This window comes from Triturus cristatus, chromosome 9, assembly GCF_964204655.1.
Source record: "Triturus cristatus chromosome 9, aTriCri1.1, whole genome shotgun sequence".
NCBI classification, from domain to species: Eukaryota; Metazoa; Chordata; class Amphibia; order Caudata; family Salamandridae; genus Triturus; species Triturus cristatus.
In genome coordinates this window covers 272,296,561-272,319,028 of record NC_140592.1, presented here as the reverse complement: position 1 = coordinate 272,319,028, position 22,468 = coordinate 272,296,561, and the positions used below count along the sequence as shown (strand labels likewise).

Below are 22,468 nucleotides of genomic sequence, written 5' to 3'. Positions count from 1 at the left end.
AGGGATGTGCCTTTTGCATATATGGAGTCAATCTGTTCAATAGTTCCTGAGAAAATTGCAGTTAAAGTACATAAATATCTATAGCCGCGCACCGTGCGCGCACCCTAACGTGCGCGAGCGTAATTCTGATAGGTGGTTACATGTCAGTCAACGTTCGAATCGGTCGAAATCAGGAAGTGTCGGCCGCCATTTTGTCTGTTTTGAGTGTGAGAGTGAAAAAGGAAGGTGGCGAACGTGAAAAGGGGGCAGGGTAGAGAGTTCCTGACCCCCTAGCCTTTGTCAGGGGGTCCCTGAAGGACCACGAAGGCAGAAAAAAACATTTTAATTTTTTTTTTTTTAAATCGCGTAGTGCGCGCAGGGTGAAAAACCATTAAAAAAAAAGAACACATTTTTAATACGTAGTTTATTGTAAAATAAATATATAAAAAATATAATAATAAATACATAACTTAGCATTTAAAAAAAAACGTACAAATTCACTGAAAAAACCATAGGTTTCACACATGTTATAGTTAGGAATTAGCATTTAAAAAACCTTGCAAATTCACTTAAGAAACCATAGGTTTCACACATGTTATAGTTAGGTGGACATTTCACTCGTAAAAAAACAATGAAATTCCCCCGTTATAGTTAGTTCAGATAACTATAACTCGCGCGACCGCCACTCCATCAAAAGGATGATGTCATCAGTGATGTCATGAGAGATGCCACTGACCATGTCATGGGTGATGTAATATGTGACGTCATGAGCAGTGGATTGCGGGGGCGCGAGTTATAGTTATCTGAACTAACTATAACGGGGGAATTTCATTGTTTTTTTACGAGTGAAATGTCCACCTAATATAACATGTGTGAAACCTATGGTTTTTTAAGTGAATTTTCAAGGTTTTTTAAATGCTAATTCCTAACTATAACGTGTGTGAAACCTATGGTTTTTTCAGTGAATATATATATATATATTCACTGAAAAAACCATAGGTTTCACACATGTTATAGTTAGCGGAAATTTTACTGATAAAAAACCAATGAAATTCCCCCGTTATAGTTAGTGCAGGCAACTATAACTCACGCGACCGCAATCCTCTGCTGATGCTAATACTGTATTTAGACACTTATTTACCCATGTCTTCTTCCATACATTTTTAGCTATACATATATTACAAATATTTTCTTTTCATAAAGACACATATGTCATCAGCAGAAGATTGCGGTCGCGTGAGTTATAGTTGCCTGCACTAACTATAACGGGGGAATTTCATTGGTTTTTTATCAGTAAAATTTCCGCTAACTATAACATGTGTGAAACCTATGGTTTTTTCAGTGAATTTGCAAGGTTTTTTAAATGCTAATTCCTAACTATAACGTGTGTGAAACCTATGGTTTTTTCAGTGAATTTGTACGGTTTTTTAAATGCTAAGTTACTTTACGCCATTCGTGGCGTGCGCGCCCACTTAACGCAGTTTGTTCCGTGCGCGCACGGTGCGCTTCGCGCACCGTGCGCGCACAGTGAGCACGCGGTGCGCTTCGCGCACCGCGCGCCCACTTTACGCAGTTAGTGCCGTGCACGCACGGTGGGCACGCGGTGCGCTACGCGCACCGCGTGCCCACGTTACGCTAGATGGGCCATGTACGCACGATGCGCTTCGCGCACCGTGCGCACATGGAGGACATATGATGCACTTCGTTTTTAAGGGTAATATTTTAATTTTTCGCAGTAGTTATAAGCCATGCACAAATGGTGCCCTTCGGGCACCATTTGCACACGGGGTGGAGAGAGTGTGGATAATTTTTTTTTTTAATATTTTTTTTTTTAATCTTTTCGTTTTTTACTGTCGTGATAAGCCATGCACAATTAGTGACCTTCGGTCACCAATTGCACACGGGGTGGGGTTAGTGTGGATATTTAATTTTTTAAAATATTTTTTTACCGTACGCGTACGGTAAGCGTAATCGGCGAAATTAGCGAAAAAATAAAAATTCCGTTTTTGGCCTTGGGGGATCTTTGGGGACTCCCTGTACATGGCTATGTGTGTGGGAGCTGTCAAAACAGCCCCTTTAAATGTTTTTGTGCTTTGTTTGTTAATCATCTCTCTCAGTGCGAGAGAGAAAATGGCGGCCGCCGCTTCCTGGTTTCGGCCGATTCGAATGTTTACTAAGATCTAAGAGCCAATCATAATCGCGCTCGCGCACGCCACCGTACACGTACGGTAAGCGCACCGTAAGCGCACCGTAAGCTGGCTCAGATATATATATTGATTTAAAGGCTATTTTCTCAGAATCTACTGAACAGATTTACACCAAACCTACAAAAGGCACTTCCTTGACCTGAGGACTACCTCTCTGCCAAATTTCTAGTAATTCTGTTCAGCCGTTCGGGCTGTAGCCCTGTCTAAAGGTCCTATGGAAAAATGCATGGGAAAAACGCGTTTTGGGACCCCCTTTTATCTCAGCCCCCGCTTGACGAATCCCCCCGAGACTTTCAGGGTAGGAGCGGAGCGTAGCGCCCCACCTATTTTGAAAAATTCGCGAGGATTCGTCGACCGGCGCCAAAGTTATTCAAAATAGAATGTTGAGGATTTCCTATGGAAACGTGGTCCTAACTATAACTACCTACTGGCGACCGCCAGTAGGTAATATATATATATATATATATATATATATATATATATATATATATATATATATATATATATATATATATATATATATATATATATATATGTATATATATATTTATTACCCACTGGCAGTCGCCAGTAGGTAATTATAGTTAGGACCTAGTTTCCATAGGAAATGCGTATTTTATTTTCCTAATAACTTTGGCACCGGTTGACAAATCTTCGCAAATTTTTCAAAACTAGTGGTCTGCTCCGGTCAGCTCCTGTCTTGAGAGTTTCGGGGTGATTCGCCAAGCGGGGACTGAGAAAAAAGGAGGGTCCCAAAACCTGTTTTCCCCATGTTATTTTCCATAGGAAACTTTAGACAAAGCTACAGCCCAAACTGCTGAACGGAGTTCCACCAAATTTGGCAAAAAGGTAGCCTTTGGTTCAGAAAGAGTCCTTTTTGTTAAATTATGTAAATCCGTTCAGAAATTCCTGAGAAATTTGGAAAAGAAAAAGTTTCAATATCTAGGGCAGCGGTGGGTTCACGAACCCTTCCGAGCACGAGCTTCACTGTGATTGGCTGCCAACACTCCAAACCAGGAAGTGTTGGCAGCCATCTTGTGACTCGGTTTCATGGACAGGCAGAGGAGAAGAAGGTCTGGATGTTGCCAGAAAATTGAATGAGAATGACTTGAATTTGAACTTTACTAGTACTCTCATTCATACAGGTGACCATGTTTTGGACTTACATTTGCAGGTATAGAATGAAAAACTGACTACCAGTTAAATGAGTAAAGCTAGTGATAGTGTACTTCATGCTCAATTCAGTCACCATATGACTTAATTTATAGAACCCCCTATGCTGAATTACTCAGAGCTAGATCCAATTGTAGTTCTAATGATGTTTTTGCCTGAGAATTTAGAAAATGACAAGGAGGATCAGGGAAAGGTGGTACTGAATTGTATACTTAGAATCAGCCTTTGAAAGGGTTAAAAATATAATCAGAAAATATCTACGCACATTGAAGAAGACCCAGTGTATTGAGCTAAATAAGATCAGTTGTATTACCACTTTAAGTCAAAATGCTATGGATGTGAGGAAAATTCTGAACAAGTATTGACAAATATTATCTCTATTAAGAGGGTTGAAAGGTGAACCTGATAACTATCCAGCCATTACATTTAGAAGATGTAAATCTTTCAAGGATATGCTGTGTAAAAACAACAAACAAAGCGTGAAAAAAAATACAAAATTTCCACCATTGAGAGGTTTCTATAAATGTGGACGGTGGCATGCATGAACAGTATGAATATGAAAAACTACATGATATTTTCTCAAAATAAGGCAAAAAATATATTTTTACGTATTGCTATGCCCATGTGAAGGATGGTATGTAGGAAGCACCATTCAATCAATGAAGAAGAAAAAAAATTACATTTGAAAGCAATGTCACAGAAGGACAAACAAAATTCTGTGGCACGCTACTTTGCAGAGCACCATGAAAGCAGTAAGAAACTGCTAAGATACTTTGTGATTGACAGAGTGGAATACAATATCCGGGGTAGTAATAGGATGCTACAAGGAGACTGGAGTCACAATACATTATAGATCTAGACACTAAGATCCCAGAAGGGTTGAATATGGATAAATGGTACAATACATGAAGGATGTAGTGCGGTGCATGTATATTATATGCATGTGCTTTGTGTATGTGTGCCTGTGAATGGTATAACACATGGACGACTCTAAGTTCCATTTTGGGACACCCAGGGCTGACAGGAGGAACAAGGAGAGGTGTTAGATTAATCCCCCCTGACAGACTGTGTATTGCTGCATTCCTGTAGGCTGGGTAGGACAAACTGGAGGAAGGAAGAGCCAGGCTCTTATGTACACTTCAGAGCGTGCTCTTTGATTCGGAAAGAGGTCACTGGAAAGGGACCTAGGCACAACTTAGGAAAGAAATGTGGATGATAAGAGCATCATAAAGAGTAGGGCTGAGGCCCCAAAGTCACCTTTTGATACACATATCACAATGGCTGACATCTAGGTGAGAACGTCTACTCATCCCATTGGCCTGTGTTTTGGGCGTTCAGATTTGGAGAAGCTCCTGCTGTAACAGACAACTTTCTGGAGGAAGGGCAGGCAGAGAAGAGAGCCCTTTAAAAGGAAGCAGACCCCCGTCATAAACTTCAAAAGCTCAGACTTCAAATCATATTTGATGTCTGGAAATGGACTATAAGAAGGGGAGAGCAAGACTCTCAAAATTGTCAAGTAGCCAGTCGGGCTGTGTAAGGGGGAGAAGTTCTGCAAGACCTCTGCCTGTGACCAGGACTCGGGGCCAAGGCCTGCTAGTCACCAAGCTGGGTAAGGGGACATCACTTCCATCAACCGTTGAGAAGACTATGCTCTGCCTCCCTTTTACTTGCCCATACTCCCCGCAACTACTGAAGCAGAAGCAGAGGATGCTCCTTCTCCCACATCACAGCAAATACCTGGAACAGCCTCGCCACGCATCTCTGGCCCATCACCTCCCTTCTGGAATTCCGAATGGCCCTCAATATCTGGCTGTTTGAATAAGCCTTCTGGGCCTATAAGCACCGGGATACCCTATGGGGTGATTATCCAAACTTTATCAATCCTGATTGATGATTGATTGACCCAGGGAACCCAAGACCACCTGCCTTTGGAGCCTGGAGCACAGCGTCTGCCTGCTTGCCAAAATGAGTGCACCCTGTGAGGGAGAGGAGAATGTTGAAGTGAGCGGCTTCCGGGAGGGTGGGGATCTTGATGATTGGATCCCCCTGGGATGTTACCCATGTACAGCAAAACATCGGCAACACGTATGCAAGTGGATGGCCGCTGTGAATTGAGCTGTGGTCATTGCTGCATTGATCGGGTTCTTGCATGTGTGCAGCAACGAAGTTGGTGACCCCTTATACTAGGTAGGGCTCCCATGAAGATTGCTGTTTTGCTGATCTGGCCGCAACTAGTGTGGAACCAAGTCAGTGAACCTGTATTCCAAGTGGAGCCACCATGAAGATTTCTGCTGTCCCGATCGAGCTGTAGCTCGTATGCCAGGGGAGGGGTGCTGGAACAAGGCAATGAACGTGGGCTGGTCGAGACCAGCGACGGATGAAGAAAGCTGCTATGGTGACCCAAGCGGGCCCAAGTCCTGTCTGAGGATCAGCACCATGAACATTGTACCCCCTCCCTGTGGGGAGGATCCAGAGAAACTTACCAGCATCGGAGGAGCATTAAGAATTCTCTATCAACTGCAGGACCACGTGTAAGGTACTCGAGGATACCCGACTGCAGCCCCTCCTAGGCTACATGTGAAACACTTCACAGGGATAGTTGCTGCAACTTCAACACCCACAAAGGGGGCGCTCTTAGAGATTCTGCTCTTTCGGATCCTGCTGGTGTGGGTAAGGCTGATTTACAGGTCAGACAGCCCCTGGGGAATGTGACTGCCATATTGGTCTTCAACGCTTGAAGACTTTTGACTTTATTGAAGAGTCGGATTGTTATGATTCGTAATGTACCCCAATATAGGCCTGGGTAGTCACCTAAACTTTAACCTACATTTTCTCTGTCATTGTATTACAGAACGGTTTTGGTGCTGACCTTTTACCTACTTAGGGGCTGCATAAATATTGTGTGGTTTTCTCCAAAAACTAGCCTCATCTATTATGCATGAGGAATCTCAGAATCACAGCAGGATTACCATCTTCTGCATAATAACTATGTATAAGGTTCATCACTTTCGTCATCCTCGGCCGACATGACACAGCAAGGTAGAACCCCTGAGGGTGCCTTTTGAGTATATATTAAAGAACAAAAATGGGTCTTGGCTCCAATCAGTAAGGCTGAGCCTAAACTACAATAAAGAACAATAAAGTTGCCAATACTGATATTATATCATATAATCATTTAGATGGTGCACAGAAATGAAATCTATGACACCCTTGAATTATTTCCACTTAATTTAAATGTATCTTTTATTTTTCAAGTTCATAAATAATAAATTGAAAAGATTTAACACTTCATAAGACAATAATAAAAATAGATACAATCCTAGAGATGACCGTCCATTTAAGGATTTTTAGGATTCCAAAAAATGTGGAAACTGCACCCTTGGTGAAACATTGTAGAGAAAGGGGATATGCTGAAAGAGATCTTAAATGGACGGTCATCTCTAAGGTTGTATCTGACACAAGGGGCGGCCACCTGGATCAAAAATTAATCCAGCGAGAGGCAATACTGATAGTGAAATTCAATACAGCAACTAATGGGTTAATGAACTTTCTGAATTATACAAATTGTGAACATGCTGTTTGATGGTCCATTCAAGGGTGTGATTACTAAGGTGAATAATCAGCTTTTTAATATTATATTATTATTTTTTTGTTGGTCCTAACAATTTCTGTTGGCGTGGTATAAAAGGTTTTAGTATTAACCTGAGGTTTGGCATCATCAGACTAACATACGATCGAGATATGATTCACTTGGTGTCCGTTCACATGTTGCAACGTTAAAACTACATTACCCGAGATGACTTATAGTCTTTCATTTATGATGTATTCATGCACATTTTTTGAAGCGGACATTACATTCCCCAAGATGAGTTGTAGTCCCTCAATAAGGCGGTTTGATTTATGATCTAACTATAGTTTTTGGTCTGAGACTGCGTTAATTTTGATGGAAGAACGTAACGTTAGCGCAACGCGGAAGCTAATATGAAGAGTGAGCTCCGCTACTGATTAGGTAGGAAACTTTTCAAAATTGTCAAAAGTATTGGTATTGTCGGATGGTTATCCTTGTACAGGGGCATGCATATAAGATGCGACCCGTTCTACGTTTTGTCTTTGGATCACTTTACCCGTTTTAACGTTGACATAAGATCCGTCTTGCAGATTCATAGTGGTTTAACAACGTGACAGTGATTGGTTTTGTATTTTTCTTTGACATGGCATTTTTCATTCATATGCTATGAGGTTGAGACTACATTTCCCAAAATGACCTGTAGTCTTTTAAGAAGGTGGTGGGGTCTATGATTCAACCATAGAGTCGTATTGAGACTGCGCGACTTTTCATTGAAGCGCGCGACGATAGCGCTACGCGGAAGCTATCATGGAGAGTTGACATCGCTACTGATTAGGTAGGCAACCCCCCACCCCCCTTTTTTTAAGCCGGTATAAGTATTGGCACTGTTTGACTGCTGCCCCTTTTTACAGAGACATGGATATAATACGTGGCCTGCGTTATAGACCGTTTGTTGATCGCTTCACCCGTTAAAACGTCCATACGCATTGTGTTTCTGCAGGTTCACAGCAGTTGAAAAACGTGACATTGACTGTTTTTTCATTATCGGGGACTTTCGGATTACGGATGGAACTCCAGCACGCTGTGGTCTGACATCCCTCGCGGGGTGTCCATTAAGCTGTACTAAAGGTATTTTTCCGTACTAACGATCCAATATGCGGTTTAACATTTCAAAATGCAGCTAAGTAGTAATGGAGCCTCATTTCCTTTCGCAGTTTCTCCACGAAGCCTCTTTTAGTTACCCACCACGTGATGCTCAAACTACTAAGCACCTTTCAACATTGTGAGTTGTTGACCAGACTCTTAAAGCTTATAATTTAAGAGATTCACTTTTTCTTACACTTTGTTTATTATTTGTTGTTTCTTTTTCTGATTATTTTGCAGACCTTTTTCTTATTGAATATTTGGCTGACCCAAGTGATATAAGAGGTAAATATAGGGTTACTGGTGGTGCATTGTAGGTCGTTCAAGGTATATAAATATAGATGTATATAGTGATTAAGTTTTGTTTTTTTCTTCTGTTGCAGCTATTTTGGTCCTGAGGAGAACCCCTTAAATAGGGGGTTCGAAACGCGTCGACCTAGCGTTTGTGATACCAAACAAACTGAGCTAAAGTAGTGATTGCTTTCGTGCATTAATGAATTGTTGGTTGATTTAAAGAATTATAGTCCTAATGTATTAGTGCACTTGAAAGACATTTTTGGTCAAATTGCTGTTGTTGTTTGGTTGTTATCCCTGGTCTTTTTCATTTATTGTATAGTGATCTTTTGCCAGGTTGAATGCTTTGAGTATGGTTGTGTTGTAGTATGGATGTAAATGTTGATAGTCAGGTATGGTAGTAATTGTCAAGAACATTTGAGAGAGTGTGGTGAGTCAGTATTATAGATGATAGATGTTGAATGTGTTTTTATTATTGTCCTATGAAGTGTTAAATCTTTTCAACTTATTATTTATGAACTTGAAAAATAAAAGATACATTTAAATAAAGTGGAAATAATTCAAATTTACATAAGGGTGTCATAGATTTCATTTCTGTGCACCATCTAATTGATTATATGATATAATATCAGTATTGCCAACTTTATTGTTCTTTATTTTGAGTATATAAACACCATAGCTTTGCTGGGGCAGCCTGAGGAGAAAGACTTCCATGCTGACACGCTGACACGAGATGCTGAGGTTCCTGCATGGAGACACTCCAGCACGCTGTGGTCTGACATCCCTCGCGGGGTGTCCATCTCGAGACCAAGACGGGGTCCTTCGTTCTCTCACATCAGGTAATGGGGTTGGCTCTATCCTAGGGGGATTCTTAGCTATACACCTACATACATGCTAGGAACATTTTGTTAGGGTTAGCATCGTAGGAGTATGCATTATTACTGTTATGTATTTATTTGCTCGCATATATCCATTGTTTTAGCATTATGATTGAATTCTACCATCTATTTACTCTGTTGATGCTTATAACCATATACTTCTGGCTTATGTTTGTCGCAGCACACATATTTTACACTAGAATGACGCTGGTTCAATAAATGCTTATTGAAAACATCCCCATAGTTTATTCTGTGTATCTCTCTGAGACAAAGTGAGCATGAGTGACTGAGCGAAAAGTACTGTACTGTTTTCACGATCCCTGAGGGGACAGGGTTGTCATGTTCGATAGTTGCCAGAAAGTATTGGTTCCTTGGTAAGAGGAGTTCATAGTGGCACTATGAGCTAGCTGGTATACAGGTGAACATATCCGGTGGGGGTGTCTGGAATCAGTCTACACTCCAATCCCACAGTTTATGTTGTCTAAACGTGCAGATCCTTTATAGATTCATAGGAACTACACAATAGGACTGGGTCTTCTGAGAGTCGGACTACTAGTGGGGCTAACCTGGATGCTGCCTATAGTGAATAGGTAATAACCACTACCACTAAAGAGAGGGGGGTGGGACATAGAGACCCATCTATAAAATACTAGAGCTCGGACCTCAGGGGACTGTGTGTGTCTTGTTTCTGAATGTTGTATTTTACTTTGTGGTTGTATTTAAATACTCCTTTTTCAGAAAAGCAAGTATTTGACTGGACATTAATTTATTGACGCTGATAAGCTATTATGTGTTGTGAGCCTGTGTTCAGCCGCTGTGTCTACCTCCCCCCTGAGAAGGTTTGAATTACTTTACTCAACTACCACTGCGAAACAAGTACCTGAAGGGGTACTTGGCCCAGTTGCTCAGGATCCAAATAAAGTCGGGCTCAAGTGCATCAGGATTAAAAGAAATCAATCCCCATGGTTGGGCCCCTTAGCTCCTGTGTGCCCTGTGGCCATCTGAACAGGGTTCTGGCATTCACTCTTGTCAATAATTATTATTATTTATTATTTTTATATATTTAAAGCTGAGTTAACAAGGACAATGAATTGAATATTATATTGTGATACATGCTTCACCTTTCCTTTGATGATTTATATTTACTTTAATGTGTGCCCACGTGGGTGAGATGAGAATAAATTTGTTTATTATTTGAAAATAATGCTGTGAAGTCCATTATCTTCTGCTGAAATGCCATTTGAATGATTTATTATAGTTTTGTAAATTGGATTTCCATGTTACAAGATGGCTGCCACCTTTACTGCGATTGTTATCTCAGATTGCCCTTTGTTTCTTTTTATGACACATTTAACATATAAGTCACATTTTGATGCCAACACCTGCAACCCATGATTAAAGCATTTTACTCAATCCTGTGTTATGCCATTTTCTAGATAATGTTTTTGACATTAATTTCTTGCACATTTTATCCAACTAAAGTATATGCTGCTTGGTACTAACCTTATGGCTAAAAGGATGGCAGTCATCTCCGTCACGGCCCATTGGTGTACATATCCGCAGACTTCTGATCCAGAGGCTAACAGCACAGCACATGCCTCCGCCACACTGTGCATCCCTTTCACAAGCCTACGTAGAAGAGAGAGGCCAGGATTAAATGAAAATATTGTTTAGTTGTAACTAGACCACTCTAGCTTTACTATCTTTCATAGATTCCGCTACAGTGAATTCTTCGTCTTTGCCAGGCTTGGAATCCTTGGTAAAATAAAGTGTTAGCATAGGGTGTTGCCCTATTGTGCTTTACTCCATTTTTGAGACACAGAGGTGGGTAGGTTTCAGTCTCCAGGGGCCATGTTTGAATTTTCAAGCACGAATGTGCGATGTTACCAACATTTTAGGCGATGTTGAGAGGAGGATAGGTCACATATTAAGCTTTGATATATATCAGTACTGGAGATCTCTATTTACACTTTCCTCTCCAGTATTTTGTATATATCATAGATTCATGTAAACAAAGAGAGAGTAAGGAAAAAGTTAACTTGTCCTTTTCCCTGAGTAGCATATGTATAAACAAGATGGACAAGTCCTTTTATGAGGTAACTGTGGTCAAAAGATCCTTGCCACTACCTTCAATAGAAAGAAGTGCAAACAACTGTAGGTAGTTTTTAGGAAACCCCTCACCCACCTACCTGGTAGGTGGCATGCTTCATCATCGGGGTCCAGCTGGATCACCTAATGCAATCCAGCTGTGCTTCAACGCCTGAGTTACAGCGGAGCAGGTTGTTTGTGAAGAACAGTGAAGTGATATGTGAAGTGCAGTTATGAGTTAAAAATGTCTCTAGGAATAACCCTTGTAAAAGTTTTAATGAAAGGGTCCTAGGACATATGTAAAAACAACATCGGGATCTCTAAGAGGTATAGTATGTACCTCGGTATCCCTTGAATTGTTTGGGTCTACTAGTTTCAGCCTTTGGATTAGTTCATAAGGCTTTCGTCAGGACCAAAATAGTGAGTGACCAAAAAAGCGGCCACGTTGGTGTAAATATCAGCACACACCCTAAAGTGTGCTGTGAGTGTAGTGGATTGTGGTGTTACTCACAAATCCTCTGGTCGGAGTACCTGTAAATGAAAAGGTTAGTGAATGCAGGTACATAGCGTTCAGTTGTTTGTCATTCATCATAATAATTCATGCACGCTCCTGTATTTGTAAATGATGGCATCATGCATGTGACTGGGTGGGAGCATGCATGATGGCTATCCACAGAAAATAAATAAATAAAAAACCATGTGTGGCTACAATGTGCCCCGGTGGTTCTAAATTGTAACAAGGGGGTCCACGGGTAAATGGATGCTAGTGGTTATAGCACAGAAATGAGTGGGCTCTTTGTCCTCATAGATGGAATCGCTTATTGGCACATTGCGTGGATCGTTACAATTAAAATTAAATTAAAAGTAAGTATCTAGTGATAGCGCGTGGTTCTTGCCAAGTTGAATCACAGTTAACATAAAAACACGAACTTAAGACTGACAACATAGAAGACTGACAATGGCGGTCTCACATATACTTTGAGTATGTTATGCCCCATGGATCAGATCGGTCTCAGCTGTACCCCATGCTGACCATATCGAGATGCGGAGATATTCATGGGTACAGTTTGCAATCAATAAAGGTTAAAGATTAAGAGTTCTGGCGGCTCCCGCCAAGGAGTTCACGGGTGTCGGTACTCACGTTTGTCAGGGGAAAAAAGGCGATATGACCTACGCAGCCTGTTGGATCCGCTGTTGTGCCGTGAGCGATTGACTGTGCTGTCTCTAATAGGAAGTGCTTGTATGGTCACGTGTGTGTGATCAGGCAGGGTGCTTCCAAAATCGTCTAGAGCGCTGACCCGAAGAACCAGCGCATGCGCATGAGTGCGTATGTGTGTTGACATTGAGTTCTAGGAGCGTGCGTTATTTGCAAGTATGTTCAAGGTCAAAAGATGTTAATAAAGTTTTTAAGGGATGATTGAGAAAGGTTATCAAAAGAACTTGGCTCAGTGATGATTAAAGATGTCCAAGTTCTACACTTGTCCGTGCAGGGTAATGTTGATCTACACAACGGGGCAAGCATATTACGGGCTACACGTGGTGGTAAAGAGTAGATCCCTAATACTAAAGAGAATGTTCATAGGTGTTATGAATTACTATAGCTTCGGGGCATGTCCGATTTGTATTGCACATTTCTGACAGCGGGTGTATGTGAATCTGGTTCCCTACTAAATGGGGGTGCGCCTTTGAGTAAAAAATACACCCACAGTGTGATTTAATTATACCAATTGGGGAAGGGCAATGATGGGATCTGTTCACATTTGATTGGACGTTTGGATACTCGTATGTGTTTGATAAGGTTAATATCCTATGTGCCAGAAAAAGTTGAGTATGGGTCCCATAAGAAAGTTATTTGCGCCGTATATTGTTCCAAGGCACATTGTCATTAAGACCCTTTGTTTGAGTAGATAGTCAGAATACCCAACGTTGTTCCTTTTCGCACAGCTGGTCTTGTATGTTTCTTGTGTTTGCATTGAGTTGTTCAATTACTACCCAGGTCATATCATTGGTAGTGTGTCCCATTGTTAAGTAGTGGTCTGTAAGTCTCGTGGTGTTCCGTTTACAGCGGATGTTGCTCCGGTGTTCGAATATTATGGTTTTTATTTTCCTGCTGGTCATGCCCACATAACGCAGTTGGCATGGGCAAGTGATTAGGTAAATCACGTTGGCTGAGTTGCAGTTCGTGTGTCTTTTGTAAGGGTGGGCGGAATTTGCGAAAGTGCCTTTCGCAAAATATCGCGAAATGGCAACAAATCTCCGCGATCACACGAAATTTTGCGTGATCGCGGAGATTTTTGTGTGCTGAATTAATGCGTTACTGAATTTGACCTTCAACTCGGGCACCTGCTTTATTCATATCTGTAAGACTTACAGATATAAATAAATAAAGCAGGTGCCCAAGTTGAAGGTCAAATACAAGTGCTTCCTTTTGGGGTTTCATTTTTGTGACAGGAGCATCGTGCCAGAATGAATCCTGCCCTGCATATTTACCGAAGAAGATGCCACCGTTTTGTGCAATACCCCTACTCAACTGGAGTACTTTCTACTGGCTAATCAGTAAGTGCTACCTCGTTGGGTAAATGTATAGTGCTTTTCCTACACTACATCTGCGTAAAGGGCCAGAAGAGTTGTCTACAGCGACCATGTGTGTCTGTAACGTTGCCACAGTGCCGACGGGTGCCGGGGTCCCTCGAGAGAGAGTTGTCCATCATAGTGTGGGAAAGGGAGGGAAGACGATGCACACCGCTGGTGTGTGGGCTGGGGCCAAACGGGTGGGACTTCCTTGTAGTTCACATGCCTCTTGTTTACAAAGGGCCAGAGACCGATCAGAGCAGCAGATGAGGAGACAGAACCTCCTGGTGTCAGGAACTACACGGGGATTGCACTCGAGAAACTCATGGATGAACAGAGCTCCATCAAGGATTCTACTGGCTAATCAGTAAGTGCTACCTCGTTGGGTAAATGTATAGTGCTTTTCCTACACTGCTGTAGTGTAGGAAAAGCACTATACATTTACCCAACGAGGTAGCACTTACTGATGAGCCAGTAGCATCCTTGATGGAGCTCTGTGCATCCATGAGTTTCGAGTGCAATCCCCGTGTAGTGTAAAGGGCCAAAAGAGTTGTCTACAGCGACCATGTGAGTCTGTAACGTTGCCACAGCGCCGACGGGCGCCGGAGTCCCTCGATGCCCCTTGTGATCCACAATAATAAAAAATACGCACGTAATTACATGCTCATAACTCCCAAACTTAGAACCCACCACATTCCTGCTGCATTATTATTGCACTCAATCAATTATGCATAATACAGGGCTGGATCCGGAGCGGTGCATCATGGGAGCTCCTCAGAAGTAATTGGTGTCTGTCAATGTCAGTCCTCAGTACAGCCGCAGACACCGGCCCCGGGTCGCACCCGACCTTACCGCTAGATAACTGGTTGTGACCTTGTGAGACCGGTGTGGGGGTGCCCAGGCGTCAAAGCGAAGTTAGCTCAGTGGGCTGAGCCCCTGCAGCAAAGACGAGCAAGTGCCTGTGCGTGGGTGTGCGGCATAAATCACAGGATTGATTCCCACCGGGGCTGACGCAGCCTTTCATTCTTCTTAGTTTGTAACAAAGAGTTGGGTTATAAGAGCACTGGTAATTTAAGCTCCAATAAATAATTCAGATTGTGGTGTGCGCTATAAATATGCTGATTACAAGCGGGTTATGCGTGGATCACATTACAAGAGCACTGATTATCGAAGCGCCGATAAATAATTCAGTGTGTGTTGTGAGCTATAAATGTGATTACATTAGATTAGTATCAATTTATTGTTATATATTGGGAAATTACTTAAGGAAAATGAAAATAAACCTGAACGTGGCTGTCAAGAGAGCTCAAGTCACGTGTGACACCTTCAACTACTTCTCGCTTTTCAGCAAATTGCCCTTCGAATGACAGTCGAGTGAGCTGTCCATTAAAGTGGGGGAAAGGGAGGGAACAGGGGGAAGACGATGCACACCGCTGGGGTGGGGAGTGTGGGGCCAAACGGGAGGGGCTTCCATGCAGTTCACATGCCTCTTGTTTATAAAGGGCCAGAGATGATCAGAGCAGCAGATGAGGAGACAGAACCTCCTGGTGTCAGGATTCAGGAACTACACGGGAATTGCGCTCGAGAAACTCATGGATGCCCAGAGCTCCATAAAGGATGACAGCATATGGGGAGAAAGCACACCTGCCTAGCGACAATTTCCATTCCCTCGCGGAAGTTTCGACATTTTTGCGTTCCGCGCGGAATGCGAAAATGTTGAATTTTCGCAACGGAAATTGTCGCCCACCCTTAGTCTTTTGATGCTCCAAATTTTGCCTTCCTCAAGGTGTAGGGTTTTTGTGGTTTGTGTCAGATGGCAAATACTACAATTGCCACAAGAGAAATGGCCGGTGACTTGAGGTAGGCCCCATGCACTGAGCACGGTGCTAGGGGTTGTCGTTGGTTTATTAGGACAAGTTGATACCAAACTGTCTCTGAGATTTTGTGATCTTTTGTAAGAGACAGTTTGGTATCAACTCGTCCTAATAAACCAACAACAACCCCTAGCACCGTGCTCAGTGCATGGGGCCTACCTCAAGTCACCGGCCATTTCCCTTGTGGCAATTGTAGTATTTGCCATCTGACACAAACCACAAAAAACATACACCTTGAGGAAGGCAAAATTTGGAGCATCAAAAGACACACGAACTGCAACTCAGCCAACGTGAGTTACTTAATCACTTGCCCATGCCAACTGCGTTATGTGGGCATGACCAGCAGGAAAAAAAAAAACAGAATATGCGAACACCGGAGCAACATCCACTGTAAACGGAACACCACGAAACTTACAGACCACTACTTAACAATGGGACACACTACCAATGATATGACCTGGGTAGTAATTGAACAACTCGATGCAAACACAAGAAACATACAAGACCAGCTGTTTGAAATGGAACAACGTTGGGTATACATACTATCTACTCAAACAAAGGGTCTTAATGACAATGTGCCTTGGAACAATATACGGCGCAAATAACTTTCTTATGGGCCCCATACTCAACTTTTTCTGGCACATAGGATATTAACCTTATCAAACACATACGAGTATCCAAACGTCCAATTAAATTTGAACAGATCCCATCATTGCCCTTCCCCAATTGGTATAATTAAATCACACTGTGGGTGTATTTTTTACTCAAAGGCGCACCCCCATTTAGTAGGGAACCAGATTCACATACACCCGCTGTCAGAAATGTGCAATACAAATCGGACATGCCCCGAAACTGTAGTAATTCATAACACCTATGCACATTCACTTTAGATACCTCCCCTCTTTAGTATTAGGGATCTACTCTTTACCACCACATGTAGCCCGTAATATGCTTGCTTGCCCCGTTGTGTAGATCAACATTACCCTGCACTGACAAGTTTGGAACTTGGACATCTTTAATCATCACTGAGCCAAGTTCTTTTGATAACCTTTCTCAATCACCCCTTAAAACTTTATTAACATCTTTTGACCTTGAACATACTTGCACATTACGCACGCTCCTAGACCTCAATGTCAACACACATACGCGCTCATGCGCATGCGCTGGTTCTTCGGGTCAGCGCTCTAGACGATTTTGGAAGCACCCGGCCTGATCACAGACACGTGACCATACGAGCACTTCCTATTAGAGACAGCACAGTCAACCGCTCACAGCACAACAGCGGATCCGACAGGCTGCGTAGGTCATATCGCCTTTTTTTCCCCTGACAAACGTGAGTACCGACACCCGTGAACTCTTTGCAGGAGTCGCCAGAACTCTTAATCGTTAACCTTTATTGATTGCAAACTGTACCCATGAATATCTCCACATCTCGATAGGGTCAGCATGGGGTACAGCAGAGACCGATCGGATCCATGAGGCATAACATACTCAGAGTTTAAGTGAGACCGCCTTTGTCAGTCTTCTATGTTGTCAGTCTTAAGTTTGTGTTTTCATGTTAAATGTGATTTAACTTGGCAAGAACCACGCGCTATCACTAGATACTTACTTTTAATTTAATTTTAATTGTAACGAGCCACGCAATGTGCCAATAAGCGATTCCATCTATGAGGACAAAGAGCCCACTCATTTCTGCGCTATAACCACTAGCATCCATTTACCCGTGGACCCCCTTTTTACAATTTAGAGCCACCGGGGCACATTGTAGCCACACATGGTTTTTTATTTATTTATTTTCTGTGGATAGCCATCATGCATGCTCCCACCCAGTCACATGCATGATGCCATCATTTACAAATACAGGAGCCCGCATGAATTATTATGATGCATGACAAACAACTGAACGCTATGTACCTGCATTCACTAACCTTTTCATTTACAGGTACTCCGACCAGAGGATTTGTGAGTAACACCACAATCCACTACACTCACAGCACACTTTAGGGTGTGTGCTGATATTTACACCAACGTGGCCGCTTTTTTGGTCACTCACTATTTTGGTCCTGACGAAAGCCTTATGAACTAATCCAAAGGCTGAAACTAGTAGACCCAAAAAATTCAAGGGATACCGAGGTACATACTATACCTCTTAGAGATCCCGATGTTGTTTTTACATATGTCCTAGGACCCTTTCATTAAACCTTTTATAAGGGTTATTCCTAGAGACATTTTTAACTCATAACTGCACTTCACATATGACTTCACTGTTCTTCACAAACAACCTGCTCCGCTGTAACTCAGGCGTTGAAGCACACCTGGATTGCATTAGGTGATCCAGCTGGACCCCGATGATGAAGGATGCCACCAACCAAGTAGGTGGGTGAGGGGTTTCCTAAAAACTACCTACAGTTGTTTGCACTCCTTTCTATTAAAGGTAGTGGCAAGGATCTTTTGACCACAGTTACCTCATAAAAGGACTTGTCCTTCTTGTTTATACATATATCATAGATTCAAAATGCCTTGAGATATCATATTAAGCACCACATAGAAATGTTAGTGGATTGAGGTTTAACTTATCTGAGCACAGCTTGTTCCAGTGTCTCCTAAAGTTGTCCGAATGTAGGGGCAGAATTACAAGACCCTTGCGACACTTTTGCGCCGACCGTTGTGTCACTTTTGTGACGCAGTGGCGGCGTAAACAATGCGGCCAATTTGCAACGTGAAGCATCTAGGGAGATGCGTCACATTTTAAAGCCCTGCGTCGCATTATACCTGCGTCAGGTATAATGTATGCAGGGTGGGCGTTCCCACGCACGAAAGCCTCGTAGAAGTGATGCAGTGAAATCTACAAGTTTTCACTGCACCACTTCTAGAATGCCACTGCGTCAAAAACCTAAGGCCTGCTTCAAGCAGGCGCAAGGAGTGACGCAGTATAATGAGTATAATCCTCACCATGCATTGCTGGAGTTGCGTCTTACTTGCGACACGACTCCAGCAATGCGTGACTTATGGGCCTACAGATGCGTCATAATTTCTGACGCATCTGTCAATCCTTGTGCCATGGTGCACAGTATTGTAAATACGGCACATCCATGGTGGTGCTAGGGTATCGCAAGCTGGTGCATGGAAACTGACGCATTTGTACAGATGCGTCAGTTTTTTGTAAATCTGCCCGTAACGTTTTCAGCTGCGAGGTTTGTTCATTGATGATTGATTATGGTGTAATTTTGTCCACAGGCCTGGCCAGCACCTGGGTGGCTCATGTGAGGCTGTCGATCTCACCTCTCCAGTAGGTCCACAACTGCTTAGCCAATATCATCACAGGATTCTCACCTCATTTCCTGAACAAGTCCAGGAATGAGAGAAGGGGGGGGGGCGTGTGTAGATTATTCTCCCAAAATAAATGGATTGACACGTCATCTCACAGTCTCATACATGATAAGTATCTCACTGCAAATAATCTACATTTTATGTTTCCTTTGTGGCAAGCAGGTCTACACGTGGCTTCCTCTACAGTGAAATAATTGCTGTGTCTGATGCTGGTCTAGTTTTGGTATATGGTAGGCTCCTTGGTCTCTGTTCAGCACGTCATTTAGGTTGTTACTGATCTGGTAATTGTTCCAAAGTGATCTGGATGTTGTAGGACATGTGCGTCTCACAGCCATTGAGACTCCGAAGACAACAAGGGGGATCTTGTGATGCTTTATTTTGAAACATAAAATATTCTTGTCTGTAACAATATCTAGGTGCCGATTAGGATCCTGGAGAAACCGGGTACGAACCGTCGGACGGAGGCTTTTCTCCGTCCGACTCGTACCCGGTTGTAAAACTTCACAAACATGCAAGTACGATTCGCACGGAAACACCATTTCCGTACGAGTCGTACAAAACACCGACGGACGAAAATATACATACGAATGTGATCCGGGAATGCTCCAACGTGACGTCGGGACGCCTTCAGGCAGCGTTTCACGACCCAGGAAGTACGAATCGAACCGACAGCAGTCCGGACGGCAATATTTTTACGGCACCCAAAAAGTGCCGGAAAAGCGAAGTACGCCGCAAAACGAGCAGATTAGGGGGCCCGGTACGCGTCGTACCCCCCCAGCCTCCGTGAGTACACGCCGTACCCCACCCAGCCCCCGTGAGTACGCGCCGAACCCCCCCCCCCAGCCCCCATGAGTACACGCCGTACCCCCCCAGCCCCCGTGAGTACGCGCCGAACCCCCCCAGCCCCCATGAGTACGCGCCGTACCCCCCAGCCCCCGTGAGTATGCGCCGAACCCCCCCAGCCCCCGTGAGTACGCGCCGTACCCCCCCCAGCCCCCATGAGTACGCGCCGAACCCCCCCAGCCCCCGTGAGTACGCGCCGAACCCCCCCAGCCCCCGTGAGTACACGCCGTACCCCCCCCAGACCCCGTGAGTACGCGCCAAACCCCCGTGTATGTACACCCGTGTACGTACGAGTCGTACCCCCACCCGTGTATGTACAGTGCGTACCCCCAGTGCTACGCGCTGGGGGTACGCACCGTACATACACGGGTGTACATACACGGGTGGGGGTACGACTCGTACGTACACGGGTATATATACACGGGTGGGGGTACGACTCGTACGTACATGGGTGTACATACACGGGGGTTCGGCGCGTACTCACGGGGTCTGGGGGGTACGGCGCGTACTCACGGGGGCTGGGGGGGGTTCGGCGCGTACTCACGGGGGCTGGGGGGTACGGCGCGTACTCACAGGGGCTGGGGGGGTTCGGCGCGTACTCACGGGAGCTGGGGGGGGGTTCGGCGTGTACTCACGGGGGCTGGGGGGGGTACGGCGCGTACTCGCGGGGGCTGGGGGGGTGTTCGGCGCGTATGTGGGCACATGTCTCCATGGTTGCTATGGGAGTTCGGTGCGGACGGTGTTTTTTCCATACGGTTGTAACATCGGACGCACCGGATGGATCGTACTTGCGCGGTCGGACTTCACTTTTCACATTTGTACGGTAAATCGTCCGGGGACGTGTCGGACACATTTTCCGACCCGAGGACGTGTGGGGAATTATTCCCAATGCGATTCGTATGGACTTTTTCCCATGCGAATCGTACTTGGCAGTTTGTACGGCACTTGTACGATTCGTACGGTAAAAAGACCGGATACAAGTCGTACGGGGAAATTTTTTACAGGATCGTAATCGGCACCTTTATGTGTGATGCTGGATATTGTGAAAAAATAAATGCATTGCCAGTCCAGCAGCCCAGAGTTCCATGGTGTTGGTGTTCAGTTTCTCTCTTCTCAATCGCAATGACCTGTGACTGGAAGATTCTGCTGGAGGACTCCCCATCTAGAGTGGTGCCTATCTGTGACAATGAATTCATGGGGGCTGCAGTTCATGAAAAGATTGTCCATCCATTCAGTTTCTTTCATTCTGCCTGAAACAAAGTTCTTTTTTCAGTCAGAGAGAGTCAAGCTTAATCTTACCACAAACCCATGTCTGCTTCCAGTAAACTCAGATTATCCCAATTCTAATCATTTAATGAGGTGATCGGGAAATATAAGGTCCCATTTTTCAGGCTCATCTTGTACGCATAATTGCTACATAATCATTTTGGTTGTATTCTTTGAAGATCATCCTAACAGTCTGTGCATTCTGGAATGAACATGTAACCACTATCCAACTGTGAATAACTCTGCTTCCAGGACCACCAGATGTAAAGCTGACTGAAGCAAGCCTATTGTACATGAAAATGATAGTTCGGTGTTCCTCACTAATACCGCCCGTAGCATAGACAGAGATCTCAGACTGACCAGATAGAAATATGACTCTTGATAGAGCCTATGACTGGTGGGCTGCAACTGGGTACATGCACAATATAAAAATACTTGCTATTGATCTTTGAATTAATGATTGCATATTGATAGTTTGGGCCATTTACCATAAAGTGGCAGTATTGTATTTGTTAGGTGACATGAACATTTTCATCCACTAAATCTGTCGTCAAGTCTTGTTGAAGGACTAATATCACTACTAAGTTACTTTATGAAAGATCTATCTTACGAATGTATTGGCAATCCTTAGATCCAAGATAGGCCTCCATACTTTGGTGTACTTTGGTGTACTTCTTTACCTAAGTGTAGGTAAGTGTTAGAAATGGGATTTCTGGTTGGCTAAGGCTTGCGCCAAAGTCAGGCAGAAACCACCACTCTAGTCAGGGCAAGGAAGTTACACACCAAAGAAAACCCCTGCTCACCCCCTTGGTAGCTTGGCACGAGCAGACAGGCTTATCCCTGAGGCGATGTGTAAAGCGTTTGCGCGCGCACCCAGCAACAACACCCAAGGCCCACCACAAAATAAACTCCACACAAGGTATTCTATAAAAATAGCCTTTGTATTATAGCAAAACACATTAGATAATAAATATACTCTTTACAGGGTGCCACTGGTACGGGTAGAATTTACAAGGGATATGTACAAGACAGGGCCACCCGGACCACTGTCAGGAATAAGCACTTTTTGGACATAGCACGTTTTGTAGAACTAGTACTTTGCAGGAATTAATACTTGGTAGAAATAATACTTTTAGAACATAGCACATATAATCACTGTATCACCAATTAGAAGTCATAGCGCACAACCAGTAACCACTGGTAACAGGTAATTGCCACCTACGCAACCCTAACCACTTTAGGAGAATCTCACGC

The 22,468-nt window shown here is 43.6% G+C and overlaps 1 protein-coding gene across 1 annotated transcript in view; it reads right to left on the bottom strand.

Annotated features, from left to right (window-relative positions):
• LOC146797744 (toxin MIT1-like) overlaps positions 1-22,468 on the bottom strand; it is a 204,250-nt gene that overhangs the window by 24,942 nt on the left and 156,840 nt on the right. The window contains exon 2 of the mRNA XM_085627643.1: positions 10,746-10,871. Coding sequence (XP_085483769.1) covers positions 10,746-10,871 — 126 coding nt within the window. The remainder of the gene's footprint in view (positions 1-10,745; positions 10,872-22,468) is intronic.